Raw genomic sequence first — 17192 nt, forward strand, 5'->3', positions numbered from 1 at the left:
TATCCTCCAGCTCCAACCACAGATTACTGCCTTGGCCTTAATAGGAGATACGCTTCCCTGGTTGTCCTCATCTCATTGACATACTTATATGATATCTCTGATTCTCCCCAATCTTACCCATCAGTGTTTTATTAGAATGCCCTCCCAACAGTGTAAATGCAACATTTTTAATCCTAACTTCTGCCCACAAAGCCTCACTTGACAACCTTCTGAAGATATCTTCCCTCCTTACTGCAGTAACCGATTCCTCAATTAATACTGTGTCACCACCAGCTCTTTGACACCCTCATCAATGATTCTCTACCCTTGGTGCTTCAGTTTCCAGTCCTCACCCTCCCTCAAACACGTCTCTGTGATGGCAGCAAAATCTCGATTCCGAGTGTTAATCCACACCTTTAACTCCTCAGTTTTATCTCTAATACTCCTCACATTAGAGTCTGTCTAGCCTCACCTTACTCTCTGGAAACCCAACTTGGCTGAACTCCCTCTGCCTTGGTTCCTTTACTCACGCCTGCTGTGTCTCTATTTTCCTAGCACCGTGTCCCCTCCCCTTACGGAGCTACTTTAACCCCCTGGAAATAGCAACAACAACACTCCACCACCCACCCGCTACGAGGATTCAGGTGCAGACCAATCTGCTTCTACAGGGGGTCTGACCTTTCCCAGAAACAGTCCCAAAAATCCAGGAATCTAAAACCCTCCCACCTGTACCAGCTCCTGAGCCACGCGTTTATCTGCTGAATTATTTCTGTGTTTGCTGGTCCATGACACTGGAGGTAATCCAGAGATTACAACCTTTCAGATCCTGCTGTTTAGTCCACTGCCTAGCTCTCTCCATTCTTGATGTAACAGCTCATTGCTCATTCTGCCTATGTTGTGGGTACCAATGTGTATCGCAGCCTCTGTCTTAGCACTCTCCCCTTTCAGGAGGTCCTGAAGCTGCTCGGTGACATCTGCCCCTGCACCAGGGAGGCACCGCAGTATTGAGGTGTGATGTCTGTAGCTGCAGAAACATCAGCCTGTTCCCCTAACTCCTGACCAGCTCTGACTGTCATTCCTGCTTTCTTCTTCCTCCCCTCCTGTGCAGTCCAGCTGCTTGCGGTACCAGAAGTTTGGCTGTGTCTGTGCTCCCTTGAGGAATCAGTGCCATCATCAGCTTCCAAAATGGAAAACTAGTTTGAGAATGCGACCCCAGGGGATTCCTGCCCCCCTCTGCCTGATGGTCACCTATTCCCTTCTTCCCTCCAGCCCTTTAAGCTATGGTATACCCAGCAGTTACTGTGTTATCCATGTAACTCCCAGCCTCATGTATGTGCCACTGTGTCTTCAGCTGCCCCTCAAGCTCCAAAACGCACGGCTCATGTTTGTGCAGTTGGGAGCACTTCCGGCACGTTGTCATCCTGGGTGCTGCTGGGCTGCATGACTTCCCACACGTGACAAATGTTAGCCAGTGACCCTGTGTTGACCTGATCTGTAACCTAATCCCCTGTCCCACTGAACCCACTGCCGTATCCGCATTTAAAGCTGCAATCCTGAAGAATTTCTCTTGTTCTGTCAGCTGCTGGTGAAGCCAGTGACCTTGTTAGAATCTCTGGCTCTGTGCTAACATTAATTAATGGTATCCGTTCAACTTGTTGCCACGGTAACTGAGCAGTGATGGTATAACCTGCTCATTGCACTGTGTTTCGGGGATGTGAATGATGCTCCAGGGTTTATGCTGAAGGAGCTGTCAGCTTTCTTCAACATGAGATCAAGCTGCAACCATTCATTGAGGCTTTCAATCCCCAGGCCTGGGGACAAGAAGAAATCTCAACGTGGGGACTTGTGCGTGTGTGTGTCCACTGTCTCCCCCAGTTTGCTTCAGTCGATTGTGTTACCCCCGAGGATAATAACGTGTTTATGTGACCAAACACTTCACAAGAGACTTTTAAGACAACAGATAGCAGCAAGCCACAAGGAGATATTGGTTCAGGTGAGCAAGATCGTGTCAAAGAGATCAATTTTAGGTTTGAATTGAAGAAGAAAATGTGAGTTAGAGACATGAAAAGATGCAGAAAGGGAAATCTCAGGCCTGGAGGCCCTTTTAACGTGGGGCTCTACATGAGTGTAGTACTTGAGAAACATAAATGTCTCACATGGCTGGAGGATGTTACAAAGAAGGGAAGGGTGTGACCATGGAGAGATTTGAAAGACAGGATGATAATTTATTGAGACTTTTCTCTGAGCATTGTATGTCGGCCAGCACAGATAGGTAAATGGGATGTACTGCAGGTTAAAGCACAGGCATCAGAGCATTTGGCTGAATTGAAAGCTACAGTGGGTTGGAGAATCAGGCAAAAGATTGTTGGAATAGATGCTTCAGAGCTAACAAAGCACATATGAGGGTTTCAGCGGTAAATGAACTGAGACAGGGATATCAGTGGGTGATGTTATGGATGGAGTTGGAAATTCTGTGTCAGTAGTGCCATGAATATAAGGTCAGAGCTTATCTCCTGATTAAATGTGACACCAGTTGCGAGACTGGCTTAATGTCTCTGTGGGAGAAAGGAGTGGAGTCATTCGGTAGGGAATGGAGTTTGGAGCAGGGACTGAAGGCAGTTGCTTCTCTGTATTGGATTGGAAGGGAATGCTGTTAATCCAATGCTGGGATACCAAAGAATCAGTCTGAGAACTGAGAGATGGCGGGCAAGCAGAGAGAGGTGGTGATGAGGCATTGCTGGGGGTGTATGTGTAAAAACAAACTTTTTTTTTGGATGATTTCCAAGGGCAGAATATAGATGCAAATAGGAGGGATCAGTAATAGACCCATCTGGTTGCGGGCTGCCACAAGACAGCAGAAGTAACAGTATGGCAGCAGGAGCGTAGGCATTGCTCTTGGTTTTGGTAATCAAGACATGGTGGAAGAGGATGGTGTGATTACATTGTCAGAAACCACATACAGGTCAAGAAGGGCAGAGAGTGAAAGTTTAGCTCTGTCACAGTAACTCTCACAGGATATCATTTGTGACTTTGATAGGAGCCATTTTGGAATAGGGTGGAAGGTAATGTTGGAGGTTGTAGAAGGGGGTTTGTTGAGAAAAGTTTAGGGTTATAAGACCATAATAGGAACAGGAGGGGGCCATTCAGCTCCTCGATCCTGCTGTACCATTCAACAGGATCAGGGCTGATCTGACATTCCTCATGTCCACTTCCCTGCCCCTTTCCCCATAACCCTTGATTTCCCCGACTAATCAAGAATCTATTTATCTTAGCCTTAAACATACAGAAGTATCTGCTCCCATATCTCAGTGTGTTAATCGCAACTTCAGTGATGGTAATGCCATTGAATGTTAAGGGCTGACGAATAGATTCTCTTCTTGGAGATGGTCATGGCTTGGCACTTCTGACATGAACATTACTTGCCATTTACCTGACCAAACCATATTGTTTAGACCTTGTTACATTCAGTGTTTCAGGACTGCTTAATGCTGCTAAAAGGCAGGTGATGCATATCATCATTGAACTTGCTGCAACTTGTACCTGCTTCAACCAAAATAGCCTGATAGGCTAAGTAATGTAACCCTGCCAAGTCAGTGCAGCTCTCGGGTAAGCTACATGAAGCTGGTGATGACTGTGGAGGCAAGGCCTGACCTTACTCTCTCTTCCCTTCATCTTTGCCCCAGGCTGGCACAGTGAATCGTGGTAGTGAGGTTATCGCCAGCGGGATGGTGGTGAATGATTGGTGTGCTTTCTGTGGACTTGACACTACCAGTACTGAGCTATCGGTTATTGAGAGTGTTTTTCGACTAAATGAAGCCCAGCCCAGTGCAATAGCAACAAGTATGAGAGATTCGCTGATTGAAAGGTGAGTACTGCTCTTGGAAAAACACAATGATGCAAAATGAAACATTTGAATTAGGTTCTGAAAGAGAGAGATCATGTTTTAACATGGGACATCACTACTTAGCAATGTTCTCTACATGTTTTTTGTGGATGTTTGAGTATTATTGTGTCAGTGTTGTTGTTAATGATGAGCCTACCATCCATATCCAATCTGAGACACCAGACTTGTTCACATTGTTGGATTTTCCAGCAGGACAGTCCCAGTATGACACAGCAGCCTGTCCACACTGCAGTCTTAGTGATATGATGTAGTGTGCCAGGGTTTAATGTTCATCTTGAGTTAGCCTGAAGGTTATGATGCATCCCACATAGAACTTGAGTCACATGGAGGCCAAAAGTAATGTGTTCCCTTGGAAGATATAAGTGAATGACTAACACTTGGAGAGCAGAGGAGGTTTCGTTCCCAAGTACTATGCTATGAATTTGTTAACCTGGATTTGAGCGTATTTCCAGTCCCAGACCATAGTACAGAGAAGCAGCAACTCTGACTCCTGCCATTGCGGAGATTAGCTGTATGCTATACTAACCTTGTTGTCTTTCTGCCCAAGTCAGGTCAAGCTTTGTAGCAAACTGCATCATAACTTGGTCCAGCTGATCAGAAAATCGATAGTTTCAACTCCAGCATTTGTTTGCTGCTGGTTTCAGTTATTAAACAGAAACGCCAATTTGGGCAAACCTTGAAAAACTAACTTGGTTGAGCTTTTGGTGAGCTAACAGAGGGTTGATGATGGTAATGCATTTGATGTGGTGAATATGGATTTATGATAAAATGTATCGTAACGGGATTGTAGGTAAAGTTAGAGGCCAAAATGTAAAAGGCCAATATTAATCCAATGTTTTTGCAGTGTCATTGACATGAAACGTTATTTCTGTTTGTCTCTACAGATGCTGCCTGGCCTGCTGAGTGTTTCCACCTTTGTTCTTGTTAGATTTCCAGCATTCACAGTATTTTGCTTTTGTATTCTTTACGGCAAAACCTCTCTGCAGCTTCTCTGAGACCTTGACACCTTTCCAAAAGTGTAGGGTCCGGAATTGAACACTGGCCTAACCAGGGTTTGTAAAGCCGTAAATTTTTTTTAAAAACTGTGGATGCTAGAAATCTGAAACAAAAACAAAAATTGAATGAAAATCTCAGCCCGTCTGACAGCAACTGCAGACAGAAATCAGTTAACGTTTCGGGTCCAGTGATCCTTCCTGAAAACTAGTTATGAAGGAGGGTTACTCGATCCGAAATGTAAATTCTGTTTTCGGTCCACAGATGCTGCTAGACCCACTGAGATTTTCCAGCAATTTCTGGGGTTTTTTTTCAGGATTTGTAAAGGTGTAAAATTATGTTGCCTTTCTTACTCTATACCTCGCTTTAAAAATAGATGCATCCTGTAATCATTTTTAACAACCTTCTCAATTATCCTCAAACATTCGAGTACATTCACCTCCTGGTCCCCGCTCCTGCTCCATCTTTACAATTGTAACGTTTGGTTTATATTGTCTCTGTCATGCAACCAAAACAAATCCCTTTGCATTTCTCTCTGTTAATTCCACCTGCTGTGTCTGTCCCTTACACCATCCTGTTTGTGTCCCCTGGAGTCTGGTACTCTCCTCCTCACTGTTTACTGCATTTCAGACTTGTATATTAACTACAAACTGTGAAATGATGCCTCATACTTCAAAACCCAGGCAAACCTATGAAAACAAGCAGCAAGACTAACACCAGCTTCTGATCCTTAAAATAACCATTCACTGCAAATCTGTGCTTTCTGTCACTTTGCCAACTCCATATTCAAGTTTCTACACTCTTTATTCCCATAGGCTTCAGTTTTGCTCCTCAGCCTAATTACAATCTCCAAGCAGTCAGATGCCCGTTCCACTTGCCTGTGCCATCTCTCTGCTTGTTTTCCTTAAAAAGTCTGATGTGAGATACATCGATCAAATACACTTTAAACATTCATCATTGGAATGTCTGTTAATTCATCAAAGAACTCGATCAGGTTGTGTCAGAGATAATGGGAACTCCACCTATCTTCTTTTCTCTCCATCTTCGGTCCGCCTCCCCCTCTCTCCCTATTTATTCCAGAACCCTCTCCCCATCCCCCTCTCTGATGAAGGGTCTAGGCCCGAAACGTCAGCTTTTGTGCTCCTGAGATGCTGCTTGGCCTGCTGTGTTCATCCAGCTCCACACTTTGTTATCTTCGATCAGGTTGTGTGTTCAGTTTCATTTCCTGATTGGGCAAATAATAAAATTAAATTGAATACATCTGGATTTGGGAATTTTTTTATTATTCATTAACGGGATGAGGGCGTTGCTGACCGGGCAGCATTTATTGCCCATCCCTAATTGCCCAGAGGACAGTTAAGAATCAGCCACATTGCTGTGGGTCTGGAGTCACATGGAGACCAGGTAAGGATGGCACATTCCTTCCCTAAAGGACGTTAATGAACCAGATGGATTTTTCCTGACAATTGGCTATGGACTCATCATTAGACGCTTCGTTCCAGATATTTATTCAATTCACATTCCACCATCAGCCATAGCTGAATTCAACCCCAGGTCCCTGGAACATTATCTGGGTCTCTGGATTAACAGTCCAGTGACAATACCACTAGGCCCTTGCCTCTCCTGGGAGAAAGGAGGGCTTTGTAAAGAACCACCAGGTTTGCTGATACCCGTCCTAATGCAAGGTCATTGACCTAAAACATTCATCCCATTTCATGCTGCAGAGATACTGCTAGACCTGCGAAGAATTTCCAGCATCTGCAGTAATTTTCTGTTGCCTTATTCAGTGAAGCGTGCCTTGTGACTTAACCCTGTTATTGTGAATCTACACTGCCTCGTCTGCTAGACCAATTTCTTCATTGAGAAGCAAAACCTTGAATTGACGTTAATTCCAAATGAAGTCTGCCTACAGCGCTACAACTGAAGTCTAACTTCCTGACTTCTGAAATCCAATCTTAAGATAACACTAATATTCCATGAAACTTTTAGATTTTTGTGCCTGTGATCTAGTTTTTAATGATTCGTGAAAACAGGTGTCCAAAACTGCTTCTCCACAGCTTGTGTTCTCTAGATACCTTTATTGTGTACATATCAACACTGACATTCATGGATGCTGGAAGGCAGTGGGAACCTTCCACCCTGAACAATATCTACAAAGTGTGAAATGAAAACAAAGTGCTGAAGAAGCTGAACAGCTGTGGCAGCATCTGTGGAGAGAGAAACAGAGTTAATGTTTTGATTTCAGTCTGACTGTTCTTAAGAACTGCAAAACGTGCACACCTCTGTGCCCAGGCATTGTACAGCCTTCCATGTGTACTTAACCAGTGCCTTCATAACCCCATTTAGAAGATTCTGGAAATCAGTAATGCTCAGGAGAGACACAACTGTTTAAACATCTCTTTACTAGCATAAAAATTATAATGGCCAGATTCTTTTGAAAATAAAAGGTTGTGTTGACTGATATTGAGCTAATGCAGGCCTAGGGGCTGCTTGGTAAATGTCATCTTTCCAGTGTCTCGATGCTGTATGAAATTGTGCTGATGCGCTAAGTACAGGGACAGGTAACAAAATCATTAACTTGTTTAGTGTTGGGTGACTCAGCATCATACTTAGGACAGCATCTAAGGCTCTCCTCAGATCTGTTAGAGATATTTTAACTCCAGGTGAAGTATCTTCAATCAGGGAAACGCTGAGGGAACAACCTTTGTCCTTATCACCATCTGATCTCACTCTGAAAATGCCTATTGGTTGTGGTGATAACAAGCAGCAGATTCCCATGGAATGTTAGACTGGAGACTGCAGAGGGAATAACATGCGTACCTGACATCGTAGGGAGTAAACGTCACCGTTTTCAGTGACCCTGGTTTTCTCGCTCTACATCAAAAGAGGCCAAGTGTAATTTGTCTCCCTAATTGCTTGCTGTTCCTACAAGCAAACCTTTGTGTTCCTTGTATGAATATGCCCAAATCCCTCTGAACATCAACATTTTCAAGTTTCACACCTTTTTAAAAGAATTATACTTGTTTAAGTTTTACTTGTTTGCCCACATTATGCTCCACCTGTCTCTTTGCTGCCACTTACACTGTTTGTACCTGACTCTAGCTTCTCTGTCCTGCCAATAGTTCACCTTTCCACCTACTTTCAGTAATGTATCTGTCTCCACATTTCAGTAATAGCAATTAGGTTGAAACCATTTCTCCCTCTTCATGTCACTTATTTATTTACAATTGCATTTCAGAAACTTCATTTTGTTTTGTGGATATTTGCTTGGATCTTACTCTGATGCATTGTTACCAATAAATTAGGTCTCTTCCTGTCTCTTTCTGCTTATCTTTTCATTAATCAGCACACTGTTCTTACGTATCTATGTTCATCTTTAGATTTCTGAATCTCCTTTTACCAGAACCGTTCCCTTGTGTCCTCATTCTGTCTCCTGGCAGGGCCTCTGATTATTGCCTGGTCCCACTGTCTAGTGCTGGGGAAAAGCCAGCCTTCTGCAGCAACTCTTGTCATTAATGTAAGGGATAGAGTTCTGATCCCAACTGTTCCAAAGCAGTACTGCAGCAATACCTAATGCCTGACTAAACTGGCATCATTCCCAGTGAGAACAGAGCAGACTATATATTAGTAATGGCTTCAACTCTCCTTTGCTATGCACCTCATTAGCAGCAAAGTGGTGAACATGCAGAATAAGTCTCTATATGACTGCTTCTGCCTTGCAGCCCGAGTAGGTACAAAACACAGAAAAGTTAGAACAGGTTGAATAGTCCACTTGGAAAGGGAGAAAAAGGGTGGAATCCTAGTGTGCGCTCTTCTCCAGTAATCCTCCTGTCATCCCATAATCCATAACCTTTGTTTCAAGGTAAAATAGTCTAACACAACTTGCTGCCTTACCTATATTTCATTTATTAGAGAATCTATCTCCTTCTCTAATTGCTGTGTCAGCAATAACAAATTTATAATAATAAAAAGGGAGGCTTTCGTGTCTGTAGCACTATTCACAAACTTGGTACATTACAAAGTATTTCACAGATAATGAAGAATTTTTAAAGTGTAGTCAATGTTGTAATGTAGGAAATGCCACAGCCAATTTACACACAGCCAGCTCCAACAAACAACAATAACTCGTACGGTAAATGTGTATTTAGTGATGTTAGTTAGGAGACTACAAAATAATATTTATTTTTATGAAGGAGAGACAGTACTAATTGTATTCTGCAGCCATTAGGTGGGTGTTGAGAATGAGAATGTTGAGAAAAAATATTTTGTCATTCAAGCAGAAAATGGGATTGAAGGGAAAGGCCACAGCTGATTGAGAATTGTTACAGATTGCTACACATTAATTCAATGCTGTTGATCAAATTTAATGCACTGGCAAGTGTTTTTTTTTCCACTTCTGCAAATTCTTTGTTAGCCTATATTCATGCTCATAAACAATCTGCTTTCCCATTGGCACAGGTCCCTTACTTGGGGTCAGGATATCAGAACCAAGAAGCAAATGTGTCACTAATTAAAGTGGCATTTCATTATTACGAGACGCGCAGGCCAGCTGAGTTTTAACCAACTTCACTGTCCTACTATTTATGTAAATGTTTGTTTCACAATTGTTCATGAAAATCTGACCCAGTAGTGTAAAAACGTTTGGGGACCAGTTCCCAAGTTACTAATTGCTCACACTGCCTTTTACTGGAGCACTTAATTGCTGCAGACATGCCAAGATAGCTCTGTACTGTCAGAGCGAGAGTGCAGAGTGATCACTGGGTGGGGACTCTCAGCTCTGAGGGAGCCCCATGCTATCGGAGGGCTGTCTCTCTCTAAAGAGTTGAACTGAGGCTCTTCCAACTGGATGGAAATTCCATGCTTTGGAAGAGGAGTGTCCAGGCTAATAATTATTCTTGAACCAACACCACAAACAGATTCTTCATAATTGTTGGAAAAGCAATGTGTCTGCATTAACAGACAACCATAACTCCATGTCCAGCCCCAATCATTGCTTCTGGCTTTTGGTCAGCTTTTTGCCTTTCTTGTAGTCATCCTGATGACATTGACATTTCTGTCTGTGCTCTGATTTGGGTATTGTACAGTACTGCTGAAAGATCTTGACAATTTGCTGCTGTTATGCACTGCTGAAAGAAGTGGTCAGTGAGATCAGGGAAGGGCACCAATCATCATTGTCCAGGCTGATGCTAAGCTGTGGGTTTGCGCCATTGGCAGATGCTGTTACTAAGTTAGCAAGGTCAGGTCCATTTGACAGGTGACTGGGGCCTTGTCCACCAGCTGAAGACCCACTGAGAACTTCGTGTTGGGAAGGCCTGCCAAATTCTTTTCCAGTCAGGCACTTAATTGGCCAGAGGCAGGTCTTTTCGAGGTCGTACCCCATGGCAACTGCCAATCGCAGCTGGCACTTTCAGTGGGAAGGAGGTACAGGTGCGTTCACAGCCAGCCAAGGTCCCATATTGCAAGGAAGCCAGTCCCCAGCAGAGTGTTGGCGTGTGTCACTAGTTAATTGTGGTGAAGGGAGGGGTTCGAAGGGAGATGAGGGTTGATATTTTCGGAATAGTGTCAACCCTCACCCACACATCACTGTTCCAGGACCTGATGCTCTTGCTGATCCCTTAGAGGCTGCTTTATTTTTCAGAGCAGTATCACTGGTCCAGAGCTACCAGATATAGACCTCTGAAGATGAGCTAACCTGCCATTGTTGCCTGGGTAACCCTAATATTCTCCTTGTCTTCCACAGTTTAACATAAAGGAACAGGCGTGGATCGAATCTCTGGAGGGGAATGTGCTGCTCTTCTATTTTGACAGAACAAACAGGAGAGAGATCATCGTTTGCTCTGAATTGATTAGCCATTCTTTACTGTAATACACCCACATAACTCCAATCAATTTGTAATCACCCCACAGCCACAACAGCCCATAACCTGCCTTCTCATGGATTATTTAACCTTAAAGAACATCTGAAGGTGTAAGAAATGAGTTGGCGAGATTGTCTGTGTTGATTAAACAAATCACTCTGCTTATGAATAAATAAATCCTTGTTTTTTTTAAGGACTTGCGTCATTCTGCAGAAGTTCAGTGTTAGAATCATAGAATCCCTACAGAGTGGAAACGGGCCCTTTTCCCCAACAAGTCCACACCGAACCTCAGGGCATCCTACCCAAACCCATCCCCCTATAACCCACCATATCTGCACACCCCTGAACACTACGGGCAATTTCCCTTGGCTAATCCACCTAGCCTGCACATCTTTAGACTGTGGGAGGAAACCAGAGTAAACCCACGCAGACACGGGGAGAGCGTGCAAACTCCACACGGACAGTCACCCGGGTCCCTGGCACTGTGAGGCAGCAGCGCTAACCACTGTGCTGCTCCAGTGTTGATGTGCTGTGACGATTCTGTCAAGTCACACAGAACATGTCTGTCTTGAAGGACTCTCCTAGAGACTCTGAGAATAGGCAGCAGCTCTGGAGTGTCATGGGGACAGAGCGTCAATAATACTCTCACCAGAGAATGTGAAATTTAATGTACATCACTGTCTGCTTGCAGAGATTAGTGTGAGCTTTTTCCAAATTGCCAGCTAATGTGTTCTCCATGTCGTTTATTGTACTAAGCAGTTGACGTGCACAGCTTGAATAGGAGAAAGAGGAGAATGTTTGATCCAATGATGATATCCCAGAAAGCTGACCCCTGGACTAGACAGTAGAGCCTCCTTATCTCATGTTTCTGGGGAGACAATGGGAAGTTCTATGCCTAGAAGGAGGCACATGGCCCTCTGAGGCAATCCAGTCAGTCCCAATTCTGCCTACACCCCACCCCCCCCAAAAAAAATCCCTGTAGCCCTCCAAGTACATGAAGAATCTCCTTTGCACTGTCTTGACTAATCTCACATCCATCTTGTACTGTGATCAGAATTGAATTTAGTACATCAAATGTAATCTTATCAGAGCTACATCATGTTGTTGGCTAGACCTGATTCCTTGCTCCTCCCAGTGGCCTTGAGTTAGTACTGAGCAGCTGCTGAAACGTTTGCTGTCACTTGTGTAGAGATACCCACCGTGTTATTGCAGAGAGACCTCCAGTAAACCGTTTCACTGAAGGGAACAGCAATGTAATTCCAAGACAGAGTGGTCTATAACTTGACAAGGAGCATGCTATGGTGTTACAAAAGTAGCTGATGCCTGTACTAGACAACTCAGATCCCACAGTGAAACCTGGTTGCTATTTCAAAAAGCAAGGTCTTTGTTGCTGTGCTGTCAGTCATTGTGTGAATATGTACAGTGCACATTTAACAACAAAACATAACCGAGGGTAACAGAAGTGACCAGCCATGGCTAGTGACTGACACAGCAGCTACAGGAGCAGGCCAGAAGCTGGGAATACTGCAGCAAGTAACTCACTTCCTGACTCCCCAAAGCCTGTCCACCCTCTACAAGGCACAAGTCAGGAATGTGATGGAATGCTCCCCACTTGCCTGGATGGGGGCAGCCCCAACAACACTCAAGAAGCTCAGCACCATCCAGGACAAAGCAGCCGCTTGATTGGCACCAAATCCACAAACATCCACTGCCCCCCACCACCAACACTTCAGTAGCAGCAGTGTGTACAAGATGAACTGCAGAAATTCACCAAAGCTACTTTGTCAATACCTTACAAACCCATAACCACTTCCATGTAGAAGGACACAGGTAGCAGATATGTGGGTACACCACCATGCGAGGAGTGAATATGGTGATGATGCAAGGTCTTTTTCTGAGGATAGGGTAGTCCAAAACTAGAGAACTTAGATTTAAGGTGAGAGGGAAACAGAGGGGCAACTCTTTGATACAGAGGATGCTGTGTGTATGGAATGAACTGCTAGAGGAAGTAGTGGAGGCTGGTACAATTACAACACTTAAAAGGCATCTGGATGGGTATATGAATAGGAAGGGTTTAGAGGGATATGGGTATGGACAAGTTGGACCTACAGGATCTGCTTCTGTGCTGCATGACTCTGTATAAATTTCCCTCCAAGCCACTCATCATCCTGACTTGGAAAGATATTGCCATTCCTACACTGTTGCTGGGACAAAATCCTGCAATTCCCTCCCTCCAGTGATGACCCCCCCGAATTGTGGGTCAACCTACAGCTCAGAGACTGCAACAGTTCAAGAAGGCAGCTGACCACCATTTTCTGTAGGGTAACTAAGGGCAGGCAATAAATACCGGCCAGTGAACAAATAAAGATGGCCATTTCCAGGCACTTTCCCTAATTAACCCAGTGATCTGAATATTGTCTAGATCTTGCAGCATATGTACTTGACTGTGCCAGTATCTAAGGAGTGGCAAATTCTGCGAGTCTTCCTCCAGTAGGGTGTTTTATTTGATGTCACAATGCTAAAGTTGTCTCCGGTAACACATGAAACAACCTGGATACCATGGTATTGAAACATCCAACAGTCATTTATGACAGCTGTATAAGAACAAAGAAAATTACAGCAGGAACCGGCTCTTCGGCCCTCCAAGCCTGCACCAACATGCTACCCATCACAACTAAAACCCCCTACCCTTCCAGGGACCATACCCCTCTATTCTTATTCTGTATTTGTCAAGAAGCCCTTTAAACATCACTATCTTCCCCCTGACAGCGAATTCCAGGCACTCACCACCCTCTGTGTAAAATACTTGCCTCATACATAACCTTTAAACCTTGCCGCTCGCACCTTAAACCCATGCCCTCTGGTAACGGCTCTTTCACCCTGGGAAAAAGCTTCTGACTATCCACTCTGTCCACGCCCTTCATAATTTTGTCGACCTCTATCAGGTCACCCCTACTTCCTTTGTTCCAGTGAGAACAACCCAAGTTTCTCCAACCTCTCCTCATAGCTAATGCCATCCATACCAGGGGAACATCCTGGTAAGTCTTTTCTGTACCCTCTCCAATGCTATGGCATTCTTCTGGTGGCATGACGACCAGAACTGAACACAATATTTGAAATGTGGCCAAAGGTTATATAAAACTGCAACATTACCTGCCGATTTTTAAACTCAGTGCCCTGACCGATGAAGGCAGGCCTGCCATATGCCTTGTTGACTACCTTCTCCACCTGCGTTGCCAGTTTCAGTGACCAGAGAGCACCAGGAAGCTGCCGGGAAGGTAACGTTTTTTTTACCACTTTAAAAAGCTTACCTCGAGCGGGAGCATCTTCATTTATTTGGGCAGCGCCTGAACCCGAGACACTACACGTGTAGTGTCTCCCAGCTGCCCTCCTCCTCTACCCAAGAAAAGAAGATTCAGCGGTGTGTAGATAAGGTAAGGCTTTTTCTATTTCACATTTTTTTATTAGATTCCCTACAGTGTGGAAACAGGCCCGTTGGCCCAACAAGTCCACACCGCCCCTTGAAACATCCCACCCAGACACATGCCCCCATAACCCACATACCCCTGAACACTACGGGCAATTTAGCATGGCCAATCCACCTGACCTGGACATCTTTGGACTGTGGGAGGAAACCGGAGCACCCGGAGGAAACCAATGCAGACATGGGGAGAATGTGCAAACTCCACACAGACAGTTGCCCAAGGCGGGAATCGAACCTGGGTCCCTGATGCTGTGGGGCTGCAGTGTGGCATTTCACGTTTCTTTATATATATCGTGTGATTGCCAAAAACCTTTTATCTAAGTTAAGTTTAACAATGTCAGGAGATCTCACACCCGTGTTGTGCTCCTCTTGCCCAATGTGGGAGCTCAGGGACAGGGCTGATGTCCCTGACTCCTTCACGTGCAGGAAGTGTGTCCAGCTGCAGCTCTTGTTAGACCGCATGACGGCTCTGGAGCTGCGGATGGACTCACTTTGGAGCATACATGATGCTGGGGGGGTCGTGGATAGCACATTTAGCAAGTTGGTCACACCACAGATTAGGATTGCTGAGGGAGAAAGGGAATGGGTGACCGAAAGGGAGAGGAAGAGCAGGAAGGCAGTGCATGTGTCCCCTGCGGTCATCTCCCTCCACAACAGGTATACCGTTTTGAATTCTGTTGGGGGAGATGGCTCACCAGGGGAAGGCAGCAGTTGCCAGGTTCATGGCACCGTGGCTGGCTCTGCTGTGCAGAAGGGCGGGAAAAAGAGTGGAAGGGCGATAGTCATTGGGGATTCAATTGTAAGGGGAGTAGATAGGCGGTTCTGCGGTCGAAAACGAGACTCCCGAATGGTATGTTGCCTCCCAGGTGCACGATCGGCTGCAGAAAATTCTGAAGCGGGAGGGCAAACAGCCAGCTGTCGTGGTGCATATAGGCACCAACGATATAGGCAGAAAACGGGATGAGGTCCTACAAGCAGAATTTAGGGAGTTAGGAGCCAAGTTAAAAAGTAGGACCTCAAAGGTAGTAATCTCAGGATTGCTACCAGTGCCACGTGCTAGTCAGTGCAGAAATGAAAGAATAGCCAGGATGAATGTGTGACTTGAGAGATGGTGTAGGAGGGAGGGGTTCAGATCTTTGGGATATAGGGACCTGTTCTGGGGAAGGTGGGACTATTACAAATTGGACAGTCTACACCTGAACCGGACTGGAACCAATGTCCTTGGGGGTGCTTTTGCTAATGCTGTGGGGGAGGGTTTAAACTATTGTGGCAGGGGGATGGGAACCAAATATTGGACAGAAAGGAGGTAGAAACAAAAGCCTGTAGGGAACTAGATAATGGAGTCAGTGTGACTAAAGGGAATAGTAGTCGGGGAGCAGATGATGAACACAAAGGGACAGGTGGTCTGAGGTGCATTTGTTTTAATGCGAGAAGTGTAGTAGATAAGGCAGATGAGCTTAGGGCTTGGATCGGTACCTGGGAGTATGATGTTATTGCTATTACTGAGACTTGGTTGAGGGAAGGGCATGACTGGCAACTAGTTGTCCCAGGGTATTGATGCTTCAGGCGGGATAGAGAGGGAGGTAAAAGGGGTGGAGGAGTTGCAGTAATGGTCAAAGACGATATCACAGCCGCACTGAAGGAGGGCCCTATGGAGGACTCAAACAGTGAAGCGATATGGGTAGAACTCAGAAATAGGAAGGATGCAGTAACAATGCTGGGGCTGTACTACAGGCCTTCCAACAGCAAGCGTGAGATAGAGGTACAAATATGTAAACAGATAATGGAAAGGTGTAGGAGCAACAGGGTGGTGGTGATGGGAGATTTTAATTTTCCCAACATTGACTGGGATTCACTCAGTGTTAGGGGTCAAGACGGAGCAGAATTTGTAAGGTGTGTCCAGGAGGGTTTTCTAGAGCAGTATGTATGTAGTCCAACTCGGGAAAGGGCCATACTGGACCTGGTGCTGGGGAATGAACCCGGCCAGGTGGTTGATTTTACTGTAGGGGACTACTTTGGAAATAGTGACCACAATTCCGTAAGTTTTACAATATTCATGGACAAGGATAGGAGTGGTCCTAAAGGAAGAGTAGTAAACTGGGGGAAGGCCGACTATACCAAGATTCGGCAGGATCTGAGGAATGTAGATTGGGAGAAACTGTTTGAAGGTAAATCCACATTTGATAATTGGGAGGCTTTTAAGGAGAGGTTGATTAGCGTGCTGGAGAGACATGTTCCTGTGAAAATGAGGAATAGAAAAGGCAAGATTAGGGAGCCATGGATGACAGGCGAAATTGTGAGACTAGCTAAGAGGAAAAAGGAAGCATACATGAGGTCTAGGCGACTGGAGACAGACGAAGCTTTGGAAGAATATCGGGAATGTAGAGCGAATCTGAAAAAAGGGATTAGGAGGGCTAAGAGAGGACATGATATATTGCTGGCAAACATGGTTAAGGAAAATCCCAAAGCCTTTTATTCATATACAAAGAGCAAGAGGATAACTAGAGAAAGGATTGGCCCACTTAAGGACAAAGAAGGAAAGTAGTGCACTGAGTCAGAGAAAATGGGTGACATTCTTAACGAGTACTTTGCATCGGTATTCACCAAGGAGAGGGACATGATGGATGTTGAGGTTAGGGATAGATGTTTGCTTAGTCTAGTTCAAGTTGACATAAGGAAGGAGGAAGTGTTAGGTATCCTAAAAGACATTAAGGTGGACAAGTCCCCTGGTCCGGATGGGATCTATCCCAGGTTTTGAGGGAAGTGAGAGAGGAAATAGCCAGGGCCTTAACAGATATCTTTGCAGCATCCTTAGACGTGGGTGAGGTCCCGGAGGACTGGAGATTTGCTAATGTTGTCCCCTTGTTTAAGAAGGGTAGCAAGGATAATCCAGGTAATTATCGACCAGTGAGCCTGACGTGAGTGGTGGGGAACCTGCTGGAAAAGATACTGAGGGATAGGATCTATTCCCATT

The 17192-nt window shown here is 44.9% G+C and overlaps 1 protein-coding gene across 1 annotated transcript in view; it reads left to right on the plus strand.

Annotated features, from left to right (window-relative positions):
* eif6 (eukaryotic translation initiation factor 6) overlaps positions 1-10930 on the plus strand; it is a 61109-nt gene extending 50179 nt beyond the window's left edge. The window contains exons 5-6 of the mRNA XM_059652670.1: positions 3663-3844; positions 10617-10930. Of these exons, the coding sequence (XP_059508653.1) occupies positions 3663-3844; positions 10617-10626 (192 nt within the window). The 3' untranslated portion in view covers positions 10627-10930. The remainder of the gene's footprint in view (positions 1-3662; positions 3845-10616) is intronic.
* The last annotated feature ends 6262 nt before the right edge of the window (positions 10931-17192 follow it).

This window comes from Stegostoma tigrinum, chromosome 19, assembly GCF_030684315.1.
Source record: "Stegostoma tigrinum isolate sSteTig4 chromosome 19, sSteTig4.hap1, whole genome shotgun sequence".
NCBI lineage: Eukaryota > Metazoa > Chordata > Chondrichthyes > Orectolobiformes > Stegostomatidae > Stegostoma > Stegostoma tigrinum.